The sequence below is a fragment of the Cetorhinus maximus genome, unplaced genomic scaffold (assembly GCF_964194155.1).
Source record: "Cetorhinus maximus unplaced genomic scaffold, sCetMax3.hap1.1 HAP1_SCAFFOLD_2119, whole genome shotgun sequence".
Taxonomy (NCBI): Eukaryota; Metazoa; Chordata; class Chondrichthyes; order Lamniformes; family Cetorhinidae; genus Cetorhinus; species Cetorhinus maximus.
Window position 1 is genome coordinate 27,250 of NW_027598058.1, and position 25,598 is coordinate 52,847.

At 49.7% G+C, this 25,598-nt stretch overlaps 1 protein-coding gene across 1 annotated transcript; it reads right to left on the bottom strand.

The window, feature by feature from the left end:
• Positions 1 to 437: 437 nt before the first annotated feature.
• LOC144677007 (calsequestrin-1-like) lies at positions 438 to 25,598 on the bottom strand. The gene is made up of 8 exons (XM_078537273.1): positions 25,488 to 25,598; positions 23,261 to 23,334; positions 20,994 to 21,124; positions 10,767 to 10,812; positions 10,574 to 10,628; positions 3,510 to 3,610; positions 2,676 to 2,750; positions 438 to 873 (listed from the first exon to the last, which is right to left on the bottom strand). Exons 1-8 carry the CDS (start codon positions 25,576 to 25,578, stop codon positions 649 to 651), a joined length of 798 nt encoding a protein of 265 aa, XP_078393399.1. The 5' UTR covers positions 25,579 to 25,598; the 3' UTR covers positions 438 to 648.

Sequence of the window (25,598 nt, forward strand, 5' to 3'; positions counted from 1 at the left end):
CTCTGGCAGTTTTCCCCCCAGCCGCCCAAAGTTATACCGCCTGGCCTGTAGTTGCTGGGTCCATCTTCGCCCCCTTTTCTTTGACCAAGGGCGTAGCGCTTGCTTTTCTCCAGTCCTCCGGCGCCGCCCCTTGGGGGGTTCTCAGGAAGAGTGGGAAATTATAGTCTCTGCCTCGGCGATTTCCAAACCCCCCCAACTCCCCTCGGTATCCTTGGACGCATCTGGCCTGGCGCACGGTGCCTTGCCCACTTCCACCCAATCCAGACCAGAGCCGTTCCAAACTGGGACAATTGGCCTGAGTCCTCTGAAACAGAACAAACTGACTCTGCCCCCCCCACCAACTACCCCCCACCACCCCCCCCTCCCCCAACATCCCCAGCCCCCCACCCCCCCAATTCCCCAGATTGAGGTGCATAAGGGACAAAGGACGAGACACGTTGTGTTTGGTTCACTTTTGTTCTCTGTATTTTTTTCCCCTCATTCCAACAAGATTCTACAGTGATTTTTCAATAGAAAATGATAAAGTTCTAGAGATTTACAGATAGAAAAACAAAGAGGTGCAATAAATCACCGCCAAGCTATTTTTTGGCAATAAATAGAGTGATGATTGATGGCTTTGCACTGAGAATTGGTGATGCGGGTGTAAAATTATTCATCATCGTCGTCGTCGTCATCATCATCATCATCGTCATCATCGTCATCGTCATCGTCATCGTCATCATCGTCATCATCGTCATCATCATCATCGTCATCGTGATCATCGTCATCATCTTCGGTATTGATCTCACCAGAAAGAACATCCTCAATCCAATCTTCCAACTCGTCGGGACTCGGCAAGTTGTCCTCATCCATGTCTAACCAGACGCTGTCTGCCTGCGGGGCGGACAGAGGGAGAGGTGGATGGTCACCACAAGAAGGAACAAAGAACTCAATCCCTAATATCTCAGTCAAAATCTTCTAACTCTGAATTCGGTTTCTTAACTCAGATTCTTAACCTTCAGCCCTGAATTCAATTTCTAATCTCAGGTTCTTAATCTTCAATACTGAATTCAATTCCTCATCTCATATTCTAAATCTTTAATTCTGAATTCAATTCCTAATACCAGATTCTAAATCTTCAATTCAAAATTCAATTCTGAATCCCTCATTTTAAATCTTCAATCCTGAATTTAATTTCTAATCTCAGATTATTCATCTTCGATTCTGAATTCAATTCCTGATCTCTGAACCTAAATCTCTAATTCTGAATTCAATTCCTAATCTCATATTCTAAATATTTAATTCTGAATTCAATTCCGAATACCAGATTCTAAATCTTCAATTCAACATTCAATTCTGAATCCCTCATTTTAAATCTTCAATCCTGAATTTAATTTCTAATCTCAGATTATTCATCTTCAATTCTGAATTCAATTCCTGATCTCTGAACCTAAATCTCTAATTCTGAATTCAATTCCTAATCTCATATTCTAAATATTTAATTCTGAATTCAATTCCGAATACCAGATTCTAAATCTTCAATTCAAAATTCAATTCTGAATCCCTCATTTTAAATCTTCAATCCCGAATTTAATTTCTGATCTCATATTCTAAATGTTCGATTCTGAATTCAATTCCTGATCCCTGAATCTAAATCTCTAATTCTGAATTCAATTCCTAATCCCTGAATCTAAATCTTTAATTCTGAATTCAATTCCTAATCTCATATTCTAAATATTTAATTCTGAATTCAATTCCGAATACCAGATTCTAAATCTTCAATTCAACATTCAATTCTGAATCCCTCATTTTAAATCTTCAATCCTGAATTTAATTTCTAATCTCAGATCATTCATCTTCAATACTGAATTCGATTCCTAATCTCATATTCTAAATCTTTAATACTGAATTCAATTCCTCATACCAGATTCTAAATCTTCAATTCAAAATTCAATTCTGAATCCCTCATTTTAAATCTTCAGTCCTGAATTTAATTTCTAATCTCAGATCATTCATCTTCAATTCTGAATTCAATTCCTGATCTCTGAACCTAAATCTCTAATTCTGAATTCAATTCCTAATCTCATATTCTAAATATTTAATTCTGAATTCAATTCTGAATACCAGATTCTAAATCTTCAATTCAACATTCAATTCTGAATCCCTCATTTTAAATCTTCAATCCTGAATTTAATTTCTGATCTCAGATTATTCATCTTCGATTCTGAATTCAATTCCTGATCTGTGAACCTAAATCTCTAATTCTGAATTCAATTCCTAATCCCTGAATCTAAATCTCTAATTCTGAATTCAATTCCTAATCCCTGAATCTAAATCTCTAATTCTGAATTCAAACCCCCAATGCAGGATTCTCCGTCAGTCTTGAATTCGATTTCTGAAACCCGATTCTCGATCGATTCAGGATTCAATTCTTAATCTCCGATTCTTGATGGATCCTGAATTCAATGTCTAACCCCGGTTCTCAATCTCCTCTCCAGAACCCATCCCATCCCTCGTCCCCCGCCCCGCCCACCCCCTCCCACCACCCCCCCCCAACACCACCCCGACTCCTTGTCGCCTCCTCCCCACTGAAATCACATCATAATGTTCCTGGATCCCTGCTCCTGGACCTTGGAACACTGACTCCTTTTAATTCCCAGATTCCGACCCCACGTTCCTGACTGGGGTAGACTTACATCTGTAACGTTGACCACTCCAATCTGGGGTTCTGAGAGATCAATTCCGAACGTCTTCTCCCAGTAAGGGTTCAGCTGTCGAGGAACAAATCACAGTCGCTTCAGTCCGTGGATTCGGCTGATTGGATAACGGGTTCCCAAACAATTTAACTCAAATCAATTCTTGACATTGGAGCCGTGCATTTGAGGCGGTTTGGGGGGGGCGAGGGGAGGGGGATTGGGGTTGGTGTGATGGTCTGACGGCCACACCCCAGAAGGAGGATGAAACAGTTCAGACCAGTTTTATCTTGTTTCCCACTTTTTACTGTTTTTCTCCTTCTAGCGATGGATAGGCTGAGCTATTCAACTAATGGTGCCGGCATGGGACAGTCCAGGGTTATACTCCTGGATGTACATCGAACCCCCCCCCAACCCCTCCCACCCTCCCCCCACCCCCCACCCCCCCCCCCTCACCCCAACTCCACCATCCCGGAGTGGGATAGCCCAGGGTTACAGCGCAGGATACACCCCCCTACTCCCGGAGCGGGAGAGTCCAGGCGTGTACCCCTTTGGTGGGGGGGGGAGGTGGGCGAGTGGAGGTGGGGTGGAGTCCAGCCCCCTCTGACCCTGGCACTGCCACTCAGCCCAGCCTGGCAGAGTTGGCCGGGTGTGAGGGTGGCCATTGCGGGGGGGTGGGGGGGCGGTGGGTCAGCGATTCAGGTCCCTGACCAGGGCGCCAGGTAGTGGGGGTGGGGGTGAAGGGAGAGGGTGGGGGGAGGTGGGGGAGCGGAGGGTGGGGCAGGGTGAAGGGTGAAGGGGGGGTGGGGGGTGGGTGCCAACGTGCAGAGTGGTTACCAGCGGGAAGTCCTCGGGGTCTATCCAAACGATGCTCAGGTTGGGGTTGTCCGTGTTGTCCTCTGCCACCTCCTTCACGATCTTGAGGAACTCGTAGCCATCTGCAGGGGGCGAGGGGGAGTGGGGGGTGGGGGGTGAAGAGGTGGGGGTGGGGGGAAAGCGACAGAGAGGGTCACACATGAGGGAAGAAACAGCTCAGACCCGCTCCCATCCAGCCCACATTCCGTCCGCCACCCCTAACACTGCCCAACCCCAACCCCCAAAACAACAAATAAACCAGCCAAGTAACCACAAACAGGCAAGGGACCCCTCGGTTAGACCACACTCGGAGCACTGTGCACAGTTCTGGTCTCCGTATCCCTCGGTTAGACCACACTTGGAGCACTGTGCACAGTTCTGGTCCCCGTATCCCTCGGTTAGACCACACTTGGAGCACTGTGCACAGTTCTGGTCTCCGTATCCCTCGGTTAGACCACACTTGGAGCATTGGGCACAGTTCTGGTCTCCGTATCCCTCGGTTAGACCACACTTGGAGCACTGTGCACAGTTCTGGTCTCCGTATCCCTCGGTTAGACCACACTCGGAGCACCGTGCACAGTTCTGGTCTCCGTATCCCTCGGTTAGACCACACTTGGAGCACTGTGCACAGTCCTGGTCTCCGTATCCCTCGGTGAGACCACACTCGGAGCACTGTGCACAGTTCTGGTCTCCATATCCCTCGGTTAGACCACACTCGGAGCACCGTGCACAGTTCTGGTCTCCGTATCCCTCGGTTAGACCACACTTGGAGCACCGTGCACAGTTCTGGTCTCCGTATCCCTCGGTTAGACCACACTTGGAGCACTGTGCACAGCTGTGTTCTCGAGCGAGTGGTAGTGTTGATTAAGGGGAGCGTTGCAGTGCTGGAGAAAGAGGTACTTCCAGAGGCATTAAGGACAGAGTTTATTTGACTCTAAGGGAACGAATGTGTAATTACAATTTCTCGCTGTATTCAATAGGCCACCAGCTATGACCAGCGATGTAGCGGGACAATCCTGCAAGTAATTTACAAGAGATATTCTCGAATTATAAAGTGGTTATAATGGTCCTCGTGAAAGAGGGGTAATTCAGACTCTGGAAAGGTTTAAAACCGATAAGGAGGTGGTTTTGGGGGAGCAGGTATCGCTTACGCTGACCGCATTTAAATTTGACAAGGCAACAGGACCGGACGAGGTTCACCCAAGGACACTGTGGGAAGTGAGAGCGGAAATTGCGGAGACGTTGTCTGTAGCTTGTCTGTCTCCCGGGGGATGGTCCCAGCGGACTGGAGAATTGCAAATGTCACACCCTCGTCGATAAAGGAGTGCAAAGATAAACCCGGCAGGCCAGCTGGTTTAACTTCGGTGGTGGGGAAGCTGCTAGAATAATTCAGGACAAAAGCGACGGTCACATGGCCCAATGCAGGTTAATTAAGGAAAACCAGCATGGATCTGTCAAGGGGAAAATCTGTGGTTAACTAACTTGCTGGTGTTTTTTTTGATGAGGTAACAAAGAGGGTCGATGAGGGTAATGCTGTGGATGTGGTGTATATGGACTTCCAGAAGGCATTTGATACAGTGCCACACAACAGACTTGTGAGCAAAGTTATAGCTCATGGAATTAAAAAGGGATAGGAGCAACGTGGATACGGAATTGGCTGAGTGACAGGAAGCAGAGAGTCGGGGCGGGGGGGAGGAGTTAATGGATATTTCTTGGGCTGGAGGAAGGTTTGTGGTGGGAGCTCCCCAGGGGTCGGTACTGGGACCCTTGCTCTTCCTGATATTTATCAATGACTTGGACCTTGGTGTGCAGGGGGCAAGTTCAAAATTTGCAGAGGATACAAATCTTGGAAGCATTGCGAACTGCGAGGAGGACAGTGTAGGACTTCAAAAGGACGCGGACAGGTTGGTGGAGTGGGCAGATAAGTGGCAGATGAAGTTCAGTGCGGAGAAACGTGAAGTGAATTATTTTTGTTGGAAGAACATGAAGAGACAATATAAAACAAAGGGTACAAATCTAGAGGATGCAGGAGCAGAGGGACCTGGGTGTATATGTGTATTAAGCATGGTAGCAGGACAGGTAGAGAGAGCGGCTAATAAAACATGGAGCATCCAGGACTTGATTAATAGAGGCATAAAGTACAAGGGCAGGGAGGTTATGTTGAACCTGTATAAGACACTAGTTCGGTCTCAGCTGGAGTGTTGTGTCCGGTTCTGGGCTCCACACTTTAGGAAGGATGTGAAGACATTGGAGTGCAGAAAAGATTCAGGAGAATGGTTCCAGGGATGAGGAATTTCAGCGACGTGGACAGACTGGAGAAGTTGGGACTGTTCTCCAGGGAGAAGAGGAGGCTGAGAGGAGATCTGATAGAGGTATTCAAAATTGTGAGGGGTCTGGACAGAGTCGAGGGGGAGAAACTGTTCCCCTTGGTGGAAGGATCGAGATCGAGAGGGACACAGATTTAAGGTGACTGGTCAAAGGAGCGACGGAGACATGAGGAGAAACCTTTTCACTCGGCGAGTGGTTCGGGTCTGGGACGCGCTGCCCGAGAGGGTGGTGGAGGGAGGTTCCATCCAGGAGTTCCAGAGGGAATTGGGTTGTTAGCTGAAAAGGGAATGTTTGTGTTGGGGAAGAGGTGGGGGGCAGTGGTGGTGTGCGAGTGGCACTAGGTCCATTGGTTCTGTGGAGGGCTAGGACATACAAGGTGGGCCAAATGGCCACCTTCTGTATTGTAACCATTCTATGATTCTACCATTCCATACTCTTTGTTTGGGCCTCACACAAGTGCACAGCTGTGGGCTCCGATGTTCCAGGATATTGACCCAGCGACAGTGAAGGAACGGCTGATATATTTCCAAGTGAGGATGGTGAGTGACTCGGAGGGGAACTTCCAGGTGGTGGTGTCCCCATCTATCTGCTGCCCCTGTCCTTCTAGATGGTAGTGGTCGTGGGTTTGGAAGGTGCTGTCGAAGGAGCCTTGGTGAATTCCTGCAGTGCATCTTGTAGATGGTACACACACTGCTGCTACTGTGTGTCGGTGGTGGAGGGAGTGAATGTTTGTGGATGGGGTGCCGATCGAGCGGGGCTGCTTTGTCCTGGATGGTGTCGAGCTTCTCGAGTGTTGTGGGAGCTGCACTCATCCAGGGCAAGTGGGGAGTGTCCCATCACACTCCTGACTTGTGCCTTGTAGATGGTGGACAGGCTTTGGGGAGTCAGGAGGTGAGAGGGTGTAGGGTAACAGTGTGGTTATGTTACTGGGATAGTGTACTCCTGCAGCCTGGACTAATAATCCAGAGTCATGTGTTCAAACCCCACCCTCGAAATAAAGCAAAGGAACAGGAGGAGGCCATTCTGCCCTTCCAGCTTGGCTCGACCATTCAATGAGCTTATGATCCATGAAAACGAAATTCCAATCTTTGTCCCGGCCCCCTTCACACTTGGGGTTAACAGAAATCTATCAATCCCAGATTAATTGATCGAGCGTCAATTGCCATTTGTGAGAGGGTGGGGCTGGGCCAGGGATGGGGAGGTGGGGGGTGGGGGGTGGGTAGTGGTAAGACTTCCAAACTTTCTCCACTCTTTGACCCTAGGAACATTCCCTAATTTCCCTCCTGACAGGGCCTGACTCCAATTTTGAGACCGACCCTCCCTCTCCCCGTTAATGGGGTGTTAGTTATAGGGTTAAGATACGCAGGTGAAGAGCGCTGTTTAATTCAGTACCTTGAGCACGTATAAATAGGCGTCCCCTGGAGAGGGAGCGCGTGGTTGTCCACCGGTACGATTGGTGGGCACCGCAGGGGGGGCCTGGGGGTGCATCATCGACCCCAGAAAAGAGGTGTCGGCTGTGGCTCAGTTCACAGCACCCTCGCCTTTGAATCAGAAGGTTGTGGGTTCATGTCCCACTCCCGGAAAACCAAGAACTGTGAATGTACTCGAAAGAGTTACACGCGATCTGTTGATAACTCGAAAGAGTATCGACCCCGGAAATTATATTTTGGTTTCGTTTCTCAAGACTCCTTTTAGCTTTTCGTTTTTGTTACGGTGCCCCACTTAGGGTGTCACCACCCCACCCCACCCCACCCCCCCAGCTTTTAGTTTAATTTTTTGATTTTGTTTTGAAATAGAGTCTATGAATTGGGGACAGCTGAGAGTCTGGGAGTGTGAGAGGAAAGCTAGGAGACTGAACAAAGTCAAAAAAAACTCTCTCTCTCTGGAGAGAAAATCTCTGTGACTTGGCTTTGAATTTCGCAACCATCTTGGATTCTATTAACAACCCCCTGGGTCATAAATTCCTCAAGCAATGGAAATAATTTCGTCCCCTCTCTCTCTCTCCCTCACCTGTTCCCTCGAGTACCTCAGAAGCCTGGACCAAACCGCCCCTTAGCCTTCGAGAATCCAGGGGATCTGACCCTATTCGTATAATCTCTCATCGTAACCCAAAACCCCCGGGGGCCCACGTTCTGGTCAGTCCAACGCTGCGCTCTCGCTCCGGGGTCAATAAATCCTCCGTGAGGTGTGGCCAGGCATGGTGTGACATGGAAAGTGCGACATCTGCTCTGGGCGGTAGCGGCCGTGCAGTCAAAGTGGGGCAGCTATGAGTGACCGACACATCCTTTCCAAAGTATTAAATCCATGCTGAGTAGCATATATATATATATATATAGATATAGAGCAACAGAGATGGAGATTAATCTGTGACGGGTTATTAATAGGCGCTGACCACTCAAGCTAATCATGTCTCTTCATAACGTTTACTGACTTGCTTTCCAAAGCAGAATATTCATTACAGCAAGGCAGTCCTGGCCTCCATCGAGCTAGCCGGGGGGCCATACTTGGAACACACTTGAACTCCCCACCCCCACCGACACGAGGCGGTGACTGGCCAATCCAGTCGGGAATCTCGGGGGGGTGGGGATGGGGGGGTAGAAAACGTGGTCACCCGGAGGAGCGGTGAGAGGGTGGAAAGTGCTCCCGTGGGGTTTGGGGTGAGGCATTTATAAAGGCGGGGGCGGGGGGTTGGGGGGGGTGGTGGGGAAGCTGGATAAACACGCGAGGTAGGAAGGGGTAGAGGGGTAGGGAGTGGGGGGGTGGAGGGAGGGTGGGGGGGGTGGGGAGGAGCGTCAGGTTAAACACCAGCGTGAGGCTTCTGGGGCTGAATAGCCCGATTCCGAGATGCAAGCAGGAGAAGGGGGGAGGCTATTCGGCCCCTCGATCCCGCTGCGGACTCCACCAACCCCCAACCGAATGAGCCTGGGGCTGACCTCCCGCCCTCCTCTCCGCTCTCCCTCCTGCTCCCGCTAACCCTCCCCCCCAATTCCCTCAGTGCCTGAAAACCCACAGCCACCTCCGTCTTGAACCTGCTCAGTCTGGGGTAGAGAAGGCCGAAGGCTCACGGCCCTCTGAGCGAAGACATTGATCCTCGTCCCAGTCCAAAATGGCCGCCCCACCCCTCCCCACCCTTAGCCTGGGACTTTGAGGCCCCTCAGTCTGAGGTTCACCAGCCACTGGGGCGAGGGAGGGGGTGACATGGGGGTGGGGGGGTGGGAGAGGGGGTAAAGTAGGCCTCAGCCCCTGCCAGAACCTCCGAGGGTTTCCATGGAGACGGCCTACCCCTCTCCTGAACTCCAGGGGTGGGGGCCACCTCGCCTGGCAGGACAACCGCTCCCGTGCCAGGGGGAACCAGCCTCGTGGAGAACCCCTCGTCCGTTCCCTCGAGGGGGGGGCCCCCTCAATCCCGAACGCTCAGGTTGACCCCCCTGAGCTGCCCGTTCTGACCTCTGAGACCTGACCCAGCTCAGCTCCCCCTCTGAACCCCGACCTTTCCCCCGACATTGTCTTCCCAACCAAAGGGGATCGTTTCACTCTCCCCCTCTCCCCCTCTCCCCCGACCATCCCGGCCCCTTAAACCCCATTCGCCGTCTGCTGGCCCACTCACCCCTGAAGCGGGGAGGATATGGAATTAAAAACAGAAAAAACGCCGGCAAAACTCAGCAGCGCGGGCGGCATCTGAGGAGAGGGAGGTAAGGTTAACCTTTCGAGTCCGTATGACTCTTCCTCAGAGCCCTGAAGAACAGCCAAAGGGACTCAAAAAGTTAACTCTGCTCCTTGCCCCACAGACGCTGTTAGACCTGCTGAGTTTTGCCAGCCTTTTCTGTTTTTATTCCAGATTTCCAGCATCTGCAGTACTTTGCTTTTACCTTAGAGGTTCTGCTTCAGTTGTCCAGGTCACTGGTGAGACCACATCTGGAGCACTGTGGACAGTACTGGTCTCCTTATTTAAGGAAGGATGTAAATGTGTTGGAAGCCGTTCAGAGAAGGTTTACCAGACTAACACCAGGAATGCGCGGCCTGTTTTATGAGGGAAGGTCAGACAGGTTAGGCTTGTACCCGCTGGAGTTTCGAAGAGTGAGAGGCGACTTGATCGAAACCTTTAAGATCCTGAGAGGGTTTTTGACCGGGTGGATGTGGAGAGGATGTTTCCTCTTGTGGGAGAATCTAGAACTCGGGGGGCGGGAGGTCACTGTTTAAAAATAAGGGGGTCGCCCATTTAGGACGGAGATGAGGGGAAATGTTTTCTCTCCGAGGGGGGTGAGACTTTGGAACTCTCTCCCTCAGAAGGCGATGGGAGCAGAGTCTCTGGATATTTTTAAGACAGAGGTGGATAGATTCTTGGTTAACAAGGGGGGGGTGAAAGGTTATCGGGGGGGGGCGACGGGAATGTGGGGTTGACATGACCATCGGAGCAGCCAGGATCATATAGAATGGGGGAGCAGACTCGATGGGCCGAGTGGCCCACTCCATACTCACCATCCAAGCCAACGTTATTTCACTTCTGCTCCCTCCGCACCCCAACCCACCCCTGTTCGATACTGGCTGAGGAGAATCGGCGAGGGAGAGGGCTCCACAGTGGGTTCGACTGTCCTTCACCTCCGCAGCCCCCAAACCCCCCCAACCCACCCAAAAAACCCCGCCCCACCCCCATCAAATCCCCAACCCAGCCACCCCGAATCCCTCCACCCCCGGTGACCCAGCCCCTAGGGACTCACCTGCATCATCTTCCTCAGCAAACACGACAATGTGTATCCCATCGATATCGTCCTCCTGTGTGGAGACAGAGAGAGGGACAGGAGCGTTAGGGCCGGGGAGATTCTCCCATTGTCATTATTGGCCCTTGGGCTCCCCAGGTCAGGGAGGGAAACACTCTCAGAGAGCCTCGGGCTGGACAAAGCAGTTACTCACCCAGGTTTCATACATGCTGTCCGGTTTCAGCTTCCGGAGCGTTGCCCTGAAATTGTACAAAAAAAAAGCCAATTACGATGGCAAAAGCTTAATCGAGGTCAGAATCCCCCCTCAAACACTCCCAGGATAGGTACAGCACGGGGTTAGATACAGAGTAAATCTCCCTCTAGAGCGTCCCCATCAAACACTCCCAGGACAGGGACAGCACGGGGTTAGATACAGAGTAAAGCTCCAACTACACTGTCCCCATCAAACACTCCCAGGACAGGTACAGCACGGGGTTAGATACAGAGTAAAGCTCCCTCTACACCGTCCCCATCAAACACTCCCAGGACAGGTACAGCACAGGGTTAGATACAGAGTAAATCTCTCTCTACACTGTCCCCATCAAACACTCCCAGGACAGGTACAGCACGGGGTTAGATACAGAGTAAAGCCTCCTCTACACTGTCCACATCAAACACTCCCAGGACAGGTACAGCACAGGATTAGATACAGAGTAAAGCCCCCTCTACACTGTCCACATCAAACACTCCCAGGACAGGTACAGCACAGGGTTAGATACAGAGTAAAGCTCCCTCTACACTGTCCCCATCAAACACTCCCAGGACAGGTACAGCACGGGTTAGATACAGAGTAAATCTCCATCTGGAGTGTCCCCATCAAACACTCTCAGGACAGGTACACCACGGGGTTAGATAAAGAGTGAATCACCCTCTACACTGTCCCCATCATAGGCTCCCAGGACAGGTACAGCAGGGGGTTACATACAGAGTAAATCAATCGCTACACTGTCCCATCAAACATTCACAGGACAGGTATAGCATGGGATTAGATACAGAGTAAATCTCCCTCTGCACTATCTCCATGAAAAACTCCCAGTGTAGGCACAGCACGGGGTTATATAATCTCCCTCTACACTGTCCCCATCAAACACTCCCAGGACAGGTACAGCACGGGGTTAGTTACAGAGTAAATCTCCGTATACATTGTCCCCATCAAACACTCCCAGGACAGGTACAGCATGGGGTTAGATAAAGAGTAAAGCTTCCCCTACACTGTCCCCATCAAACACTCCCAGGACAGGTACAGCACGGGGTTAGATACAGAGTAAAGCTCCCTCTACGCCGTCCCCATCAAATACTCCCAGGACAGGTACAGCATGGGGTTAGATACAGAGTAAATCTCCCTCTACACTGTCCGCATCAAACACTCCCAGGAAAGGTAAAGCACGGGGTTAGATACAGAGTAAAGCTCCCACTACACTGTCCCCATCAAACACTCCCAGGACAGATACAGCACGGGGTTAGATAGAGGGTAAAGATCCCACTACACTGTCCCCATCAAACACTCCCAGGACATGGACAGTGTGGTGTTAGATACAGAGTAAAGATCCCTCTACACTGTCCCCATCAAACACACCCAGGATCCGTACACCACGGGGTTAGATACAGGATAAATCTCCATCTACACTGTCCCCATCAAACTCTCCAAGGACAGGTACAGCACGGGGTTAGATATAGAGTAAAGGTACCTCTGAATTGTCCCAATCAAACACTCCATGGACAGGTACACCACGGGGTTAGGTACAGAGTAAATCTCCATCTATACGGTCCCCATCAAACGCTCCCAGGACAGGTACAGCACGGGGTTAGATACGGACTAAAGCTCCCACTACACTGTACCCATCAAACACTCCCAGGACAGGTACAGCACGGGGTTAGATAGAGGGTAAAGCTCCCTCTACACTGTCCCCATCAAACACTCCCAGGAAAGGTACAGCATAGGGTTAGACAGAGAATAAATCTCCCTCTACACTGTCCCTATCAAACACTCCCAGGACAGGTACAGCACGGGTTAGTTACAGAGAAAATCTCCCTCTACACTGTCCCCATCAAACACTCCCAGGACAGGTACAGCACGGGTTAGTTACAGAGAAAATCTCCCTCTACACTGTCCCCATCAAACTCTCCCAGGACAGGTACAGCACGGGGTTAGATAGAGGATAAAGCTCCATCTACACCGTCCCCATCTAACACTCCCAGGACAGGTACAGCACGGGGTTAGATACAGAGTAAAGCTCCCTCTATACCGTCCCCATCAAACACTCCCACGACAGGTACAGCGCGGGGTTAGATAGAGAGTTAACCTCCCTCTACACTGTCCTCATCAAACACTCCCAGGACAGGTACACCACGGGGTTAGATACAGAGTAAAGCTTCATCTACACTGTCCCCATCAAACACTCCCAGGACAGGTACAGCACGGTGTTAGATACAGAGTAAAGCTCCCTCAACACTGTCCCCATCTAAGTCTCCCAGGACAGGTACAGAACGGGGTTAGATACAGAGTAAAGTTCCCTCAACACTGTCCCCATCTAAGTCTCCCAGGGAAGGTACAGCACGGTGTTAGATACAGAGTAAATCTCCCTCTACACTGTCACCATCAAACACTCCCAGGATAGGTACAGCACGGGGTTAGATACAGAGTAAAGCTTCATCTACACTGTCCCCATCAAACACTCCCAGGACAGGTACAGCACGGGGTTAAATACAGAGTAAATCTCCCTCTACACTGTCCCCATCAAACACTCCCAGGACAGGTACAGCAAGGGCTGATGTACAGAGTAAATCCTCCTATACCATGACCCATCAAACACTCCCAAGACAGGTTCAGCACAGCGTTAGATACAGAGTAAATCCCTCTCTACACTGTCCCCATCAAACACTCCCAGGACAGCTAAAGCACGGGGTTAGATACAGAGTAAATCCCTCTCTTCACTGTCCCCATCAAACACTCCCAGGACAGGTACAGCACAGCGTTAAATACAGAGTAAAGCTCCCTCTACACTGTCCGAATCAAACACTCCGAGGACAGATACAGCGCGGGGTTAGATACAGAGTAAAGCTCCATCTACACTGTCCCCATCAAACAATCACAGGACAGGTACAGTACGGGTTTAGAAACAGAGTAAAGCTCCATCTACACTGTCCCCATCGAACACTCCCAAGGCTGGTACAGCACGGGGATAGATAGAGAGTAAATCTCTCTCCACACTGCCCCAATCAAACACTCCCAGGACAGGTACAGCACGGGGTTAGATACAGAGTAAAGCTCCCGCTACACTGTCCCCATTAAACACTCCGAGGACAGGTACAGCACAGGGTTAGATACAGAGTTAATCACCCTGCACACTGTTCCCATCATACGCTCCCAGGACAGGTACAGCACGGGGTTAGATACAGAGTGAATCACCCTCTACACTTTCCCCATCAAACACTCCCAGGACAGGTACAGCACGGGGATAGATACAGAGTAAATCTCCCTCTGCACTGTCCCCATCAACCACTCCCAACACAGGTACACCACGGGGTTAGACACAGAGTAAACCTCGCTCTGCAATGACCCATCAAACACTCCCAGGTCAGGTACAGCACGGGGTTAGATAAAGGATAAAGCTCCCTCTACACTGTCCCCATCAAACACTCCCAGGACAGTTACAGCATAGGGTTAGACAGAGAGTAAATCTCCTTCTTCACTGTCTCCATCAAACACTCCCAGGACCGGTACAGTACGCGGTTAGATTCAGAGTAAATGTCCCTCTGCACTGTCTCCATCAAAACCGACAAGGCAGTTAAGCACAGGGTTAGATACAGAGTAAATCTCTCTCTACACTGTCCTCATCAAACAATCCCAGGATAGGTGCAGCACGGGGTTAGATACAGAGTAATTCTCCCTCTACACTGTCCCCATCAAACCCACCCAGGGCAGGTACAGCAGTGGGTAAGATACAGAGTGAATTTCCCACTACATTGTCCTCATGAAACACTCCCAGGACATGTAAAGCACGGGGTTAGATACAGAGTAAATCTCCCTCTACACTGTCCCCATCAAACACTCCCAAGACAGGTACAGCACTGGGTTAGATACAGGGTAAAGCTCCCACTACACTGTCCCCATCAAACACTCCCAGGATAGGTACAGCACGGGGTTAGATACAGAGTAAATCTACCTCTACACTGTCACCAACAAACACTCCCAGGACAGTTACAGGACGGAGTTACATACAGAATAAATCTCCCTCTACACTGTCCCCATCAAACACTCCAAGGGCTGGTACAGCATGGGGTTAGATAGAGAGTAAAGCTCCATCTACACTGTCCCCATCAAACACTCCCAGGACAGGTACAGCACGGGGTTAGATACAGAATGAATCTCCCTCTACACTGTCCCCATGATACGCTCCCAGGACAGGTACAGCACGGAGTTAGATAGAGATCAAATCTCCCTCTACACTGTCCCCATCAAAAACTCACAGGGCAGGTACAGCACAGGGTTAGATACAGAGTAAAGCCCCCTCTACACTGTCCACATCAAACACTCCCAGGACAGGTACAGCACGGGGTTAGACACAGAGTAATGCTCCCTCTACTGTGTCCCCATCAAACACACCCTGGACAGGTACAGCACGGGGTTAGATACAGGATAAAGCTCCCACTACACTGTCCCCATCAAACACTCCCAAGACAGGTCAGCACAGGGTTAGATACAGGATAAAAATCCATCTACACTGTCCCAATCAAACACTCCCAGGACAGGTATAGCACGGGTTTAAAAACAGAGTAAAGCTCAATCTACACTGTCCCCATCAAACACTCCCAGGACAGGTACACCACGGGGTTAGATACAGAGTAAAGCTCCCTCTACACCGTCCCCATCAAACCCACCCATGGCAGGTACAGCAGTGGGTAAGATACAGAGTGAATCACCCTCTACACTGTCCCCATCAATCACTCCCAGGTCAGGTACAGCACGGGGTTAGATACAGAGTAAAGCTCCCTCTACACCGTCCCCATCAAACACTCCCAGGTCAGGTACTGCACGGGGTTAGATACAGAGTAAATCTCCCTCTACACTGTCCCCATCAAACCCACCCATGGCAGGTACAGCAGTGGGTAAGATACAGAGTGAATCTCCCACTACATTGTCCTCATGAAACACTCCCAGGACATGTAAAGCACAGGGTTAGATACAGGGTAAAGCTCCCACTACACTGTCCCCATGAAACACTCCCAGGACAGGTACAGCATGGGGTTAGATACAGGGTAAAGCTCCCACTACACTGTCCCCATCAAACTCTCCCAGGACAGGTACAGCACGGGGTTAGATACAGAGTAAATCTACCTCTACACTGTCACCAACAAACACTCCCAGGACAGTTACAGGACGGGGTTACATACAGAATAAATCTCCCTCTACACTGTCCCCATCAAACACTCCAAGGGCTGGTACAGCATGGGGTTAGATAGAGAGTAAATCTCCCTCTACACTGTCCCCATCAAGCACTCCCAGGACAGGTATACCACGGGGTTAGATAGAGAGTAAAACCCATCTAAAATTAGCCAACAAACACTCCGTGGACAGGTACAGCACGGGGTTAGATACAGAGTGATGTCCCTCTACACTGTCCCCATGATACGCTCCCAGGACAGGTAGAGCACGGGGTTACATACAGAGTAAATCTCCCTCTACACTGTCCCCATCAAACACTCCCAGGGCGGGGACAGCATGGGGTTAGATACAGAGTAAATCTCCCTCTACACTGTCACCATTAAACACTCCCGGGACAGGTATAGCACAGGGTTAGATACAGGATAAAGCTCCCTCTACACTGTCCCCATCAAACACTCCCAGGACAGGTACAGCACAGGGTTAGATACAGAGGAAATCTCCCTCTGCACTGTTTCCTTCAAAATCTCACAGGGCAGATACAGCACAGGGTTAGATACAGAGTAATGCTCCATCTATACTGTCCCCATCAAACACTCCCAGGACAAGTACAGCACGGGGTTAGATACAGAGTAAATCTCCCTCTACACTGTCTGAATTAAACACTCCCAGGACAGGTACAGTGCGGGGTTAGATACAGAGTAAAGCTCCCTCTACACTGTCCCCATCAAACACTCCCAGGACAGGTACAGTGCGGGGTTAGATATAGAGTAAAGCTCCATCTACACTGTCCCCATCAAACACTCCCAGGACAGGTACAGCACGGGGATAGATACAGAGTAAAGCTCCATCTACACTGTCCCCATCAAACACTCCCAGGACAGGTACAGCACGGGGTTAGATACAGATTAAATCTCCCTCTACAATGTCCCCATCAAACACTCCCAGGACAGGTACAGCACGGGGTTAGACACAGAGTAAACCTCCCTCTACAATGTCCCCTTCAAGCACTCCCAGGTCAGGTACAGCATAGGGTTAGATACAGAGTAAATCTCCCTCTACACTGTCCCCATCAAACACTCCCAGGACAGGTACAGCATAGGGTTAGATACAGAGTAAATCTCCCTCTACACTGTCCCCATCAAACACTCCCATGACAGTTACAGCATAGGGTTAGATACAGAGTAAAGCTCCCTCTACACTGTCCCCATCAAACACTCCCAGGACAGGTACAGCACAGGGTTAGATACAGAGTAAAGCTCCCTCTACACTGTCCCCATCAAACACTCCCAGGACAGGTACAGCATAGGGTTAGATACAGAGTAAATCTCCCTCTACACTGTCCCCATCAAACACTCCCAGGACAGGTACAGCATAGGGTAAGATACAGAGTAAATCTCCCTCTACACTGTCCCCATCAAACACTCCCATGACAGTTACAGCATAGGGTTAGATACAGAGTAAAGCTCCCTCTACACTGTCCCCATCAAACACTCCCAGGACAGGTACAGCATAGGGTTAGATACAGAGTAAATCTCCCTCTACACTGTCCCCATCAAACACTCCCAGGACAGTTACAGCATAGGGTTAGATACAGAGAAAAACTCCCTCTACACTGTCCCCTTTAAACACTCCCAGGATAGGTGCAGAACGGGGTTAGATACAGAGTAATGCTCCCTCTACACTGTCCCCATCAAACACTCCCAGGATATGTACAGCACAGCATTAGATACAGAGTAAAGCTCCCTCTACACTGTCCCCATCAAACACTCCCAGGACCGGTACAGCACAGGGTTAGATAGAGAGTAAATCTCCCTCTGCACGGTCTCCATCAAAAACTCACAGGGCAGGTACAGCACGGGGTTAGATATAGGATAAAAATCCATCTACACTGTCCCCATCAAAAACTCCCAGGACAGGTACAGCACGAGTTTAGAAACAGAGTAAAGCTCCATGTACACTGTCCCCATCAAACACTCCCAGGACAGGTACAGCACGGGGATAGATACAGAGTAAATCTCCCTCTACACTGTCCTCATCAAACACTCCCAGGACAGGTATACCACGGGGTTAGTTAGAGAGTAAAACCCATCTAAAATGACCCATCAAACACTCCGAGGACAGGTACAGCACGGGGTTAGATACAGAGTAAGTCTCCCTCTACACTGTCCGTATCAAACACTCCCAGGACAGGTACAGCACGGGTTTCGATACAGAGTAAATCTCCCTCTACACTGTCCCCATCAAACACTCCCAGGACAGGTACAGCACGGGGTTAGATACAGAGTAAAACTCCCTCTACACCGTCCCCATCAAACACTCCCAGGGCGGGTACAGCGCGGGGTTAGATACAGAGTAAAGCTCCCACTACACTTTGCCCATCAAACACTCCCAGGACAGGTAGAGCACACGGTTAGATACAGGATAAAGCTCCATCTACACTGTCCCCATCAAACACTCCCAGGACAGGTACACCACGGGGTTAGAAACAGAGTAAAGCTCCATGTACAATGACCCATCAAACACTCGCAGGACAGGAACATCACTGCCTTAGATACAGAGTAAAGTACTCTCTACACTGTCCCCAACAAACACTCCTAGGACAGGTACAGCACTGGTTTAGCTCCATGTACACTGTCCCCATCATACAATCCCAGGATTTGTACAGTACGGGGTTAGATAGAGAGTAAATCTGGCTCTGCACTGTCTCCATCAAAACCACCAGGGTAGGTACAGCAAAGGGTTATATACAGAGTAAAGCTCCGTCTAAACTGTCCGAATCAAATACTCCCAGGCCAGGTACAGCGCGGGGTAAGATACAGAGTAAGGCTCCCTCTACACTCCCAGGACAGGTACAGCACAGGGTTAGATCCAGGATAAAACTCCATCTACACTGTCCCCATCAAACACTCCCAGGACAGGTACAGCACGTGTTTAGGATCAGAGTAAAGCTCCCTCCACACTGTCCCAATCAAGCACTCCCAGGACAGGTACAGCACGGGGTTAGATACAGAGTAAATCCCCCACTACACTCTCCTCCACAAACACTCCCAGGACAGTTACACCATGGGGTAAGATACAGAGTAAATCTCTCTCTTCACTGTCCCCATCAAACACTCCCAGAACAGGTACAGCATGGGGTTAGATACAGAGTAAATCTCTCTCTACACTGTCCCCATCAAACACTCCCAGAAAAGGTACAGCACGGGGTTAGATACAGAGTAAAGTTCCTTCTACACTGTCCCCATCAAAATCTCCCAGGACACGTACAGCGCGGGGTTGGATACAGAATAAATCCCTCTCTACATTGTCCCCATCAATCACTCCCGGGACAGGAACAGCACGGGGTTAGATACAGAGTAAATCTCCCTGTACACTGTCTCCATCAAAAACTCCAAGGACAGGTACAGCTCGGGTTTAGATACAGAGTAAATATCCATCTACTCTGTCCCCATCAAATCCTCCAAGGGCAGGTACTGCACTGAGTTAGACACAGAGGAAAGCTCCCTGTGCTCTGTCCCCATCAAACACTCCCAGGACAGGTACAGCACGTGATTAGATAGAGGATAAAGCTCCATCTACACCTTCTGCATCAAACACTCCCAGGACAGGTACAGCATGAGGTTAGATACAGAGTAAATCTCTCTCTACACTGTCCCCATCAAACACTCCCAGGACAGGTACAGCACGGGGTTAGATACAGAGTAAAGCTCCCTCTACACTGTCCCCATCAAACACTCCCAGGACAGGTACAGCACGGGGTTAGATACAGGATAAAGCTCCATCTACACTGTCCCCAACACTCCCAGGACAGGAACAGCACGGGGTTAGATACAGAGTAAACCTCCCTCTACAGTGTCCCCATCAAACACTCCCAGGGCAGGTACAGCATGGGGTCAGATAGAGAGTAAAGCACCCTCTACTCTGTCCCCATCAAACACTCCCAGGACAGGTACAGCACGGGGTTAGATACAGAGTAAATCTCCTTCTAAACTGTCCCCATTATAAGCTCCCAGGACAGGTACAGCACGGGGTTACATACAGAGTAAAGCTCCCTTTAGACTGTCCCCAGCGGACATGCCCAGGACAGGTACAGCACAGGGTTAGATACAGAGTAAAGCTTCCTCTACACTGTCCCCATCAAACATTCCCTGGACAGGTACAGCACGGGGTTAGATACAGAGTAAAGCTCCCACTACACTGTCCGTATCAAACACTCCCAGGGCTGTTACAGCATAGGGTTAGATAGAGAGTAAATCTACCTCTACACTGTCCCCATCAAAGTCTCCCTGGACTGTTACAGCACGGGGTTAGATACAGAATAAATCTCCCTCTACACTGTCCCCATCAAACATTCCCAGGATAGGTAATGCACGGGGCTAGATACAGAGTAATTCTCCCTCCGCACCGTCCCCATCAAACACTCCCAGGACAGGTAGAGCACGGGGTTAGATACAGAGTATATCTCCCTCTACACTGTCTCCATCAAAAACTCCCAGGGCAGGTAAAGCACAGGGTTAAATACAGAGTAACGCCCCCTCTACACTGTCCGAATCAAACACTCCCAGGACAGGTACAGCACGGGGTTAGATACAGAGTAAGTCTCCCTCTACACTGTCCCCATCAAACACTCCCAGGACAGGTACAGCACGGGGTTAGATACAGAGTAAGTCTCCCTCTACACTGTCCCCATCAAACACTCCCAGAACAGGTACAGCAAAGTGTTGTATACAGGATAAAGCTCCATCTACACTGTTCCCATCAAACACTTCCAGGACAAGTACGGAACGGGGTTAGATACAGAGTAAATCTCCCTCTACACTGTCCCCATCAAACAGTCCCAGGACAGGTACATCATGTGGTTAGATACAGAGTAAATCTACCTCTACTCTGTCCCCATCAAACACTCCCACGGGGTTAGATACAGGATAAATCTCCATCTACACTGAGCCACCAAACCCTCTCAGTGCTCCAGGCAGCATTGTATTGCATCCTTACCTCTTGTGTTTATGGACAAAGTCCACGATCTCTTTCTCCGTGTGTGTCTTTCCGGGTAAGGTGTCGGGCTCATCCATAAAAGGCTCATAGAAATCGATTTGATTCAGTTTCAGATCCAGATCATGGGCTACCTGTGGAATCAAACAGGTGACTGAGTCACGAAAGATGGAGCACAGAAAGAGTCCAATTTGTCGTATGTCCTGGGCCATTCTTGAAAGAGTGATCTCATTGGTCACAAAGTGAACAGAGCTGCTCCATTCAATTCCAATACAATCACCAACCCACTGAATTCAAATACAATCACCAAACCACTCAATTCAAATACAATCACCAACCCACTGAATTCACATACAATCACCAACCCACTCAATTAAATACAATCACCAACCCACTCAATTCGAATACAATCACCAACCCACTCAATTCGAATACAATCACCAACCCACTCAATTCACATACAATCACCAACCCACTCAATTCACATACAATCACCAACCCACTCAATTCACATACAATCACCAACCCACTGAATTCAAATACAATCACCAACCCACTCAATTCAAATACAATCATCAACCCACTCAATTCACATACAATCACCAACCCACTGAATTCAAATACAATCACCAACCCACTCAATTCACATACAATCACCAACCCACTCAATTCAAATACAATCACCAACCCACTCAATTCAAATACAATCATCAACCCACTCAATTCAAATACAATCATCAACCCACTGAATTCAAATACAATACCCAACCCACTCAATTCAAATACAATCACCAACCCACTCAATTCACATACAATCACCAACCCACTCAATTCACATACAATCATCAACACACTCAATTCAAATACAATCAACCCACTCAATTCAAATACAATCATCAACCCACTGAATTCAAATACAATCACCAACCCACTCAATTCAAATACAATCACCAACACACTGAATTCAAATACAATCACCAACCCACTCAATTCAAATACAATCACCAACCCACTCAATTCAAATACAATCACCAACCCACTGAATTCAAATACAATCACCAACCCACTGAATTCAAATACAATCACCAACCCACTGAATTCAAATACTGTCACCAACCCACTCAATTCAAATACAATCACCAACCCACTGAATTCAAATACAATCACCAATCCACTGAATTCAAATACAATCACCAACCCATTGAATTCAAATACAATCACCAACCCACTGAATTCAAATACAATCACCAACCCACTGAATTCAAATACAATCACCAACTCACTGAATTCAAATAGAATCACCAGCCCATTGAATTCAAATACAATCACCAACCCACTGAATTCAAATACAATCACCAACCCACTGAATTCAAATATAATCACCAACCCACTGAATTCAAATAGAATCACCAGCCCACTGAATTCAAATACAATCACCAACCCACTGAATTCAAATACAATCACCAACCCACTCAATCCAAATACGAACATCCCTCCACTCAATCCAAATACAAACATCCCTCCACTCAATCCAAATACAAACATCCCTCCACTCAATCCAAGTACAAACATCCCTCCACTCAATCCAAATACAGACATCCCTCCACTCAATCCAAATACAAACATCCCTCCCTCAATCCAAATACAAACATCCCTCCCCTCAATCCAAATACAAACATCCCTCCCCTCAATCCAAATACAAACATCCCTCCACTCAATCCAAATACAAACATCCCTCCCCTCAATCCAAATACAAACATCCCTCCCCTCAATCCAAATACAAACATCCCTCCACTCAATCCAAATACAAACATCCCTCCCCTCAATCCAACTACAAACATCCCTCCCCTCAATCCAAATACGAACATCCCTCCACTCAATCCAACTACAAACATCCCTCCCCTCAATCCAAATACGAACATCCCTCCACTCAATCCAAATACAAACATCCCTCCACTCAATCCAAACACAAACATCCCTCCACTCAATCCAAATACAAACATCCCTCCCCTCAATCCAAATACAAACATCCCTCCACTCAATCCAAATACAAACATCCCTCCACTCTTGTTCCATTTGCTGGTGACGGTCATGTCCGCCTGAGAGGGCAGATGCTTTAATGCCCCATACAATAGGTGGCATCTCAGAAACCCGATGGGGTGGAGGATCACCCCGATCCCTGGGGATCTGTCGATCTCTGGATCACGCTGAGACAGAGAGGCCTCACCAACCCATCACCCAATTTGGGAAAAAGTAATGAAAATACTCACGCGCTTATTAAAAGTTGCGTAGAAAGCGATATAGGGTTGGAAGTCCTCAGCCGCCTCTTCATAGGCTTTGAAATCTAGAGAATGGAAAGGAAATCCAGTTTGTACAGCACCCTGGTTAGATCAAGCCTGCAACACAACGCACAGTTCTGGTCTCCGTATCCCTCGGTTAGACCACACTTGGAGCACTGTGCACAGTTCTGGTCTCCGTATCCCTCGGTTAGACCACACTTGGAACACTGTGCACAGTTCTGGTCTCCGTATCCCTCGGTTAGACCACACTTGGAGCACCGTGCACAGTTCTGGTCTCCGTATCCCTCGGTTAGACCACACTTGGAGCACTGTGCACAGTTTTGGTCTCTGTATCCCTCGGTTAGACCACACTTGGAGCACTGTGCACAGTTCTGGTCTCCGTATCCCTCGGTTAGACCACACTTGGAGCACTGTGCACAGTTCTGGTCTCCGTATCCCTCGGTTAGACCACACTTGGAGCACTGTGCACAGTTCCGGTCTCCATATCCCTCGGTTAGACTACACTTGGAGCACTGTGCACTGTTCTGGTCTCTGTATCCCTCGGTTAGACCACACTTGGAGCACCGTGCACAGTTCTGGTCTCCGTATCCATCGGTTAGACCACACTTGGAGCACCGTGCACAGTTCTGGTCTCCGTATCCCTCGGTTAGACCACACTTGGAGCACTGTGCACAGTTCTGGTCTCCGTATCCCTCGGTTAGACCACACTTGGAGCACTGTGCACAGTTCTGGTCTCCATAGTAATGAATTGAGTTTTGAAAGTGCAGAAAAGTTATACAATTTGACAAATACCGTGCAGACTGTGGTTTTCACCGAATGTAAGTCTTAAAAATGGAGGAGGATTTGGATGAAAGTGGATTGGAGGAGAAGGAATGTGCGATTAGATTGGAAGGATGGTGGTCTGTGGGGAAGTTACCCGAGGGACAGTTAGTGGGTGGGAGGGTGTTGGCGGTGTGGCAATTGACTTGGGTGGGGTGGAATCAGATTGGGGGTGTTTAGAGGGGAGGGGGATTGGAGTGGTGGGGGAGTGGTGGGGGAATGGGGGGGAATGGGAATTGGAGGGGAAGGTGTTGTTTGGGAGGGTGTTGAAGGGGAGGGTTTTGGAGAGGAGGGGATGTTATTTGGGGGGAGAGTATTGGAGTGGAGAGTACTGCGGGGGTTGGAGATTGGAGGGGAGGGAGATTGGAGGAGAAAGTATAGGAGGGGAGGGCATTTGGAGGGGAGGGCATTGAAGGGGAGAGTGTTTGAGGAGAGGGCATTTGGAGTGGAGATTTTGAGGGGAGGGAGATTGCAGAGGAGGGGTTTGGAGGGGAGGGTGTTTGGAGAGGAGAGTGTTTGGAGGGGAGGGTGTTTGGAGGTGATGGGATTGGAGTGGAGTGGATTAGAGGGGAGGGTGTTGGAGGGGAGGGTGTTGAAGGGGAGGGAGTTGAAGGGGAGGGGATTGGAGGAGAGTGGATTAGAGTGGTGAGGGTGTTGAAGGGGGGTGAGTTGAAGGGAGGGATTAGAGGGGTGTGGATTAGAGTGGAGGGTGTTGAAGGGGAGGGAATTGAAGGGGAGGGGATTGGAGGGGGGGGAGTTGAAGGGGAGGGAGTTGAAGGGGAGGGGATTGGAGGGGAGTGGATTAGAGTGGTGAGGGTGTTGAAGGGGAGTGAGTTGAAGGGGGGATTGGAGGGGTGTGGATTAGAGTGGAGGGTGTTGGAGGGGAGGGGATTGGAGGTGAGTGTGTTGGAGGGGAGGGGATTGGAGGGGAGGGTGTTGGAGGCGAGGGTGTTGGAGGGGAGGTGCTTGGAGGGGAGGGTGTTGAAGGGGAGGGGATTGGAGGGGAGGGCGTTGGAGGGGAGGGTGTTGGAGGGGAGGGTGTTGGAGGGGAGGGTGTTGGAGGGGAGGGTGTTGGAGGTGAGGGTGTTGGAGGGGAGGGGATTGGAGGGGAGGGTGTTGGAGGTGAGGGTGTTGGAGGGGAGGGGATTGGAGGGGAAGGGATTGGAGGGGAGGGCCGGAGAGAGTGGGGAAGTGAAGGCCAGTCAGCCTGTAGCCCTCTGAGGGTTAGCTGCCTCAGCAGAGGAGTACTGCAGAGGAGGGAGATTGGAGGGGAGGGGGATTGGAGGGGAGGGCGATGGGAGGGGAGGGAGATTGGAGGAGAAAGGAGTTTGGAGAACATGGAGGGGGGAGCGTGATGGTGTGTGAGGCAGGCCCTTACGTTCAGACTGCTCGTTCTTGAAGTAACCGACCAGCTTGGGCTCATCGTCATCGTCCTCGAAGGAACCGATCTCACCCTCATCATCGATCATCTCGATTGGGTCTTCCAGCA